At 38.2% G+C, this 6,107-nt stretch overlaps 1 protein-coding gene across 3 annotated transcripts; it reads right to left on the minus strand.

Moving 5' to 3' along the window:
• Positions 1-292: 292 nt before the first annotated feature.
• On the minus strand, positions 293-3,754 carry tdgf1 (teratocarcinoma-derived growth factor 1). 3 transcript variants are annotated; one of them, XR_011038198.1, is made up of 7 exons: positions 3,562-3,754; positions 3,375-3,427; positions 2,953-3,153; positions 1,892-2,006; positions 1,624-1,733; positions 732-986; positions 302-403 (listed from the first exon to the last, which is right to left on the minus strand). XR_011038198.1 is itself a non-coding variant. In XM_068335022.1 (6 exons), the coding sequence occupies exons 1-6, from the start codon at positions 3,582-3,584 to the stop codon at positions 303-305; spliced, it is 603 nt and encodes a 200-aa protein (XP_068191123.1). In that variant the 5' UTR covers positions 3,585-3,754; the 3' UTR covers positions 293-302. The 3 variants fall into 3 exon arrangements, 2 of the variants coding, with proteins under 2 accessions (XP_068191123.1, XP_068191122.1); XM_068335022.1 differs by lacking the exon at positions 732-986 and having other exon boundaries at positions 293-403; XM_068335021.1 differs by having other exon boundaries at positions 307-986.
• Positions 3,755-6,107: the final 2,353 nt, after the last annotated feature.

Raw genomic sequence — 6,107 nt, forward strand, 5'->3', positions numbered from 1 at the left:
AAAGAGAACTTGCTCTACAGCTATTTCCAGCTTTGGAGGATTTTTTTTTCTGCTCCTTCCTCCACAGCAACATAAATACTTTAAAAACATTTTTAAGAAGTCCAAATTTTTGGAGACTTCTTCGAAGTCCTGAAGCAGCAGCTTGAGAAGTCCACAGATGGGTGGTTCACAGAAGTCCTCATATTTGTATCCAACGTCCAAATTTTATATATATATATATATATATATATATATATATATATATATATATATATATATATATATATATATATATATATATATATATATATATATATAAAACCTCAGAGGAGGAGGAGGAGGAAAAGCGTGAGGTAGAGCAAAGATCCCGTCTGAGCCGCCCTGATGGCGGACGAGCGATACCAGCGCACCTCATCCGAGTCACCTGGAGTAGAGAAACACAAAGTTCATCAGATCACAAGCTCCTCACAATAATCTAAAGGTGTTTGATAGTTTGTTTGTTAGCAGGATTACACAAAACAGATTTTCATGCAAGTCGGTGGAACATTGTTTATTGTCTCCCCTTTCAGACAAATCACACTCACAGAATGAGTCCCAAGTACAACCAGTAGGTAACAACCTGGAGCTCCTTAAAGAGCATGAATAAAATATAGGAAAACGTGAGAAGAGGTGGGAGGTGAGACCAAAAGGTTCTTCTAAATTGTAAATGAGAGGGCGGGGGGGGGGGTTGTCCCATCCAGAGCTGAGCTTACACTTCCAGGGGTTTTCACTGTGAACGACTGTTTTTCACACTGACTGCTGGGCGTCGATGGCTCATCTGCACCTCAAACAAAGTCGCCGGTAAGAGGACAGAGTGGAAAGAACCGGACTGGTGGAATGGATTCGCAGCCATTTTCTACGTCGAAAGAGGTTTGGATTTTGAGGCCCACTTTCAGAGAGGAGAACCAGTGAAGCCCACTGATAGGCCGCCAAATGAAGCTCACTCAGATGAACACACATCAGCACGTCTACATTTGATAACAGTGTATAAAAATAAAATGAAAATAAAAAAGACCTGCCTCTGACAGTGGTCTGTATTCATTTGTATGAGCCTACATACACGAATGTGTGAATTTAGTATGATTGTGTTGTTTGTATGCCGACGATTCAATAATTTGACGATTGTTCACCTTTTTTGTTGTTTTTAAATATTTGTGTCCCCCCCATATTTGTGTGTGGCAAATAAGTTTGTTTTTGTAAAAACAAGTATTTAATTTAATTAAATATTTATTTTTAATTCCCCCCCCCATATTTATGTGTGGAAAATAAAATTGTTTTGTAAAAACAAATATTTAATTTTAATTTTAATTAAATTAAATATTTGGGGTTTTTTTAAATGTTTCCCCCATATTTGTGTGTGGCAAATAAATTTGTTTTTGTAAAAACAAATATTTAATTTAATTTAATTTCAATTTGTTCCCCCCCCCATATTTAGCAAATACATTTGTTTTTGTAAAAACAAATATGGACAAAAGGAGAATATTTCATAAAAATTGGTAAAAAACATGGAAAACAGAGTGATGAAAACATTCACAACTGGCTTCTGTACCCTGAACGCACCACTGATGCAATCAAACAACAGAAATGGTGAAAAGTTTCTCTTACTGCAGTCTTTGTGGAAGACGTCAGGGAAGCAGTGCAGAGCTCCGTAACCACAGCGACAGTAGGAGCATCCTTTCTGAACCCACTCACCATGAGGTATCGAACCACAGTTTCTAGAAAAAATACCAAAGTCAAAAACATTGACCTGGACCCGCCGGCGTGACGAACAGGATAGACTTTAAGCCAGGAGAAAAGCAAAAATTTGGTAACAGACCATAAAAATCCAGCATTCTTCTGCTGCCACTAAAGCCAAGTGTAAACAGTTGTTTACCTGACGCGCTGGTCGTACTCGCAGCTCCTCCCCGTGAAGAACCGAGGACAGGCGCAGAAGCTCCCCAGGATGCAGGTCCCCCCGTTCTTACAGCAGCTGCGACTTTGTTCAGCACCTGCAAAGTTAAGAGACGCCAGGTGAAACCGAATACCCAGAATGCAACATTGATTTGTCTGCCAGCTTATATAAAATGAATTCATACAGTAAAATAAATAAAATTTAGTTGCACCAATGAACAAAAATCAACCAATAGGGGTTACAGAAGTATGCACAACAGTTGTTTCTGCATTCGTTTCCTTATCGACCATCAGATTTCCTTCAGGTATATTTTCTCCACAGCATCCAAACTTCATTTATCCTTTCAGAGGCTCTTATCATCTGGGCTCCTTTGTAATGTTTGTTTCAGGATCTGTCCAACCAGCTGAATGCAACCGAAGGGCCTTCAGGCCTCAGGTTGGACCTCTTCCCGCCTGCCTCTGTGAGATAAACCAGAATCTCCATCTGGCAGACACATTCCTGTCGTCCTCTGCTTCACATCAGCAGACAAACACCGAGAGTCTGAACAAACGTGAAAAATAACAAACACACTAAAAACTAACCCACAAGCGTCTGTGGATGGACGGGGGAGCAAGTGGTGCAGTAAATAAAACCACTTTTAAGAGCTCAACTGGGGGAGATTAAATAAATTTCCTTCTTTCCCATTCCTTTTCAGTCAGAATTGTATTGTTGAGTTATGCGCTTTGCTTATTTTTTTTGCTATTTTTTTCTTCCTTGCCTTGCCTGAAATAAATGAATTTAAAAAAATTATTTGGTTATATATGTGTCAGATTTATTATGATGATTGTCTGTTTTCTCATATCTATTTAATAGTTTTATCTGATTTCTTTAATTTGTTCAAGGGGGTGGAGGTAAGGATAATTTATCACTTATTTTTTTCCCTCCATATTTTTCCTGCTGCATGTTTTTATTGTATTTTCTTTAGCTGATCAGTCAGATGGTGGATAAGTGATGGATTCCCTACACCTCCTCCATCTGTACACACACACTGAGTGTGAACTTACTGCCTGTGAGTCCAATGAAGGGCAGGACGGCGCTGGAGTCTCGGTGTTTGCGGTCGCCGCCGTTCGATGGACTCACTTGGGTCAACTGATCCAAGAAGTCCTGAGAAGGCTGCTTAAATTTGACGACTGCAGGTGAAGCGGGTGGCACAGAGGTGGATGAAGAGGAGGGTGGGGGGCTACTGCACTCATCCCCCACACAATCTGAGAAACAAAACATCAGCAATGAGAAGAAATTCAGACCAAAACATGAACATTAGTTTCTTTCCTTGAAATATAGACTAAAGTACATCATTCTTTTTTTTTTAATCTAACCAATAATGTCTGATCATAGTTAAGACTAACTCAGAAGAATACTACTATTCACGTTACTTTAAAATCAACCAAAATAATGTATAGAAATCGGTGATGTGACTGAAACACACCTTGAGATGTTCCTGCTTCATTCGAGAGGAGACACATCGCTGCCAACAACGTCCTGGAATTATAAAAACACAACTTTATTCACACGAACCAGCAAATTACACGAGGACACAATCACACAACATCCAATCGAGGCTCAATTTAATTTATTTTATTTATTTTTACACATGGTTCCGGCTCCAAACTCACCTGAGCAGCTGCGTCCACCTCATTATACCGCAGGTAGAAATAAAGAAAAAGATGTATAAATAATAAAACTGTTATATGAAGGTTTTTTCCTCTACAGTCTCAAAATAAAACTATAATAAAAGTCATTTCAACAGAATCCTGTCTGGGCGATAATAATTCCACAGGAGGAACGGATGAACTTGTTTCTCCTCCCCGTCGGTCACTTCTTAACGCTCTCAGCTGACGCGGTGTTCGAGGCTCCCGAAGCTCCTCCCCCTCTGGATGGTTGCCTTGAACGTTTAACCAATCAGGAAGAAGGAACGGGAGTCCTGGAACGGGAGCTGTGTCGGAAGTGTAACGTCAAGAATGAAAAATATGTTTAATAAAATATGTTAAACTATTTAGATATTAATTAATTTAAGAGAAAAAGCATAAAGGGATGTGGAATATATTTAAATGCCCATATTTGGACATCTTTCCTGTTTATTTTCCAGTTTTAAAGTGATTTTTTTAATTACTTAACAGAGTTAATTTATATGCATCTGTCATATCTGTGAATTACGGGTAAAAGCTGTGTTTGGCGAGTGTCTCTTATCTCCTGCCCCTCCGTTCTCACCCCCTAAGTCCCCCTATTCACATGTATATAGATATCTGTGGCCCCTCCAGGCCTGCTTCACATGTTAATTACCCTGCTGCTAAAGGAAGTTCGCCTTTATCTCCCCCACTGCAGACACCAACGAATTATCTCTCTTCATTTTCACTTCACTCAGTAAAAGCAGTCTTTAAACTGTATTTAAATCATATGACATGACAAAGACTTCCTCTCCGTTTTCTCCTCCTGCTTCAAAAATCTGTAAATAAGTCAAGCAGTTTGATCATAGATGCATTATTTTATATTCAGTAAATGCAAACTGAACCCCTTCAAGGAAACTGATTTGAAACTGACTTTAGACTTTGGTGCTTTATTGCATGGACCTGCAGCTTTTACAGAAATTTGGGTGTAAATATAGAAAATGATCAGTTTAGTTTAATCCACAATGGCTAAGTGGCTACAGCTGCCCTAAACAAACAACAATAAATCAATTTTTTTTTTAAAATACAATTACCGGTACTTTAAAATGAAAAATAAAACTACATCTCATCACTTTTCATCAAGTGGTGCCATCAGATGTGGGTTATACATGAACAAATCAAGGAGAATGAAGTCAGTAAATGCAGAGTTTGAGGCAACAGCTTCATCAGTGTGTTAATAATTGAATGCTTTAATAATCCCAAAGGGAAATTATTCAAGCATCCCGCCTGGACAGGAACTTGAACCGTCATCTTAAAAAAGTGTGATGCTCTAGCGACTGAGCTATCCAGGCTCCTGATGTGCAAACTAGATTAAAATGCAATTTCTGTAAGAGAAAAGAGTATAACCAAGATACCCCCCTCCTCCCCACACCAAACTTTACTTCCTCTGTCTCTTCTTTGACCACAGAGGGACAATCAGAGGTGGAAGTGGGTATTTTGTAACGTGGGCAGCATCACAAGGGAGTCTGATCTCATGCTAATACACAGCAGGAGAGACAGCAGCGGGAGGCAGAACCTGATCTGAACACAACAGGGAGTCTGCAGGTGAAAGCCTTCAGCCTGACGAAGACCCAGAGAGGAAGAGGAAGGCAGACACCCAACAGGCAGCACAACTTTATTATTCTATGCTAACGCATATGCTGAATCAGCAGTAGTGGCCTGACCGCATAGCTTCAGATCAGTGTTCTCATCTGAGCTGCAGTCAGGACTCATCTTCAGATAATAAACCACGACTGTATGTATAAGCATGGAAATATCCCCTAATCTCCATCTTTAGCAGCAAGGACTGCACAACCCAGCAAAAGATATAAAAGTGATGGAAATCACCAGCCATAATTAAGGAGCTAAAAATATTCCTGAATGTATGAAGTTTCAATTCATCTGACGCGACCTGGGCTACACTTGTGCATCCACTGTAATATGTAGTTTCATTTACCATGTTTAGACAGCTTTAGAAGAATAATGACTTACACAACAAGGGAAAATAAATTGTTTTTAGACCAAAAATTTAGGAGAATGGAGAAAGACCTCGGCAAATCAAGGAGCTATAGGGACTGCAAAAGAAAATCAAACGAACACGGAAGGAAGGATTTTTAATTTTAATTTACTTTATTGATCCTGAGTAGGGAAATTATTAATTCACTCCAGCACACAATGTTAGTAAAACTCATGCATATATAAATAATAATAATAACAATAATAATAATAATAATAATAATAATAATAATAACGATAATAATAATAATAATATTTATTATTGTTGTTGTTGTTGTATATGTAATATAAATAGTTATATTGTTTTACATATAATATTCTTATTATTAACATTATTATTCTTATTATTGTTGTTATTGTTGTTGTTATTGAATGAGTGTCCCTAGACTACCTTCCTGCTTTTGAGGTTAATCTTGATTATGCAAGAATGTTCATTTTTAAGTTTTCATTTGTTATGATATACTATAGAGTTAGTCTTAAAGCTCCAATGAAAGAACTCT

This window comes from Antennarius striatus, chromosome 15 (genome assembly GCF_040054535.1).
Source record: "Antennarius striatus isolate MH-2024 chromosome 15, ASM4005453v1, whole genome shotgun sequence".
Taxonomy (NCBI): Eukaryota; Metazoa; Chordata; class Actinopteri; order Lophiiformes; family Antennariidae; genus Antennarius; species Antennarius striatus.

Bases quoted from the DNA above. Each gene is read 5' to 3' on its own strand.
- tdgf1 (XM_068335021.1), bottom strand. From the start codon at position 3,584: ATGAGGTGGACGCAGCTGCTCAG. The intron at 1,734-1,891 runs GTAAACAACTGT...TATTTTTTCTAG, and splicing joins GAGTACGACCAGCGCGTCAG to AAACTGTGGTTCGATACCTC. The intron at 987-1,623 runs GTAAGAGAAACT...TATCAAATGTAG, and splicing joins CGTCTTCCACAAAGACTGCA to ACGTGCTGATGTGTGTTCAT.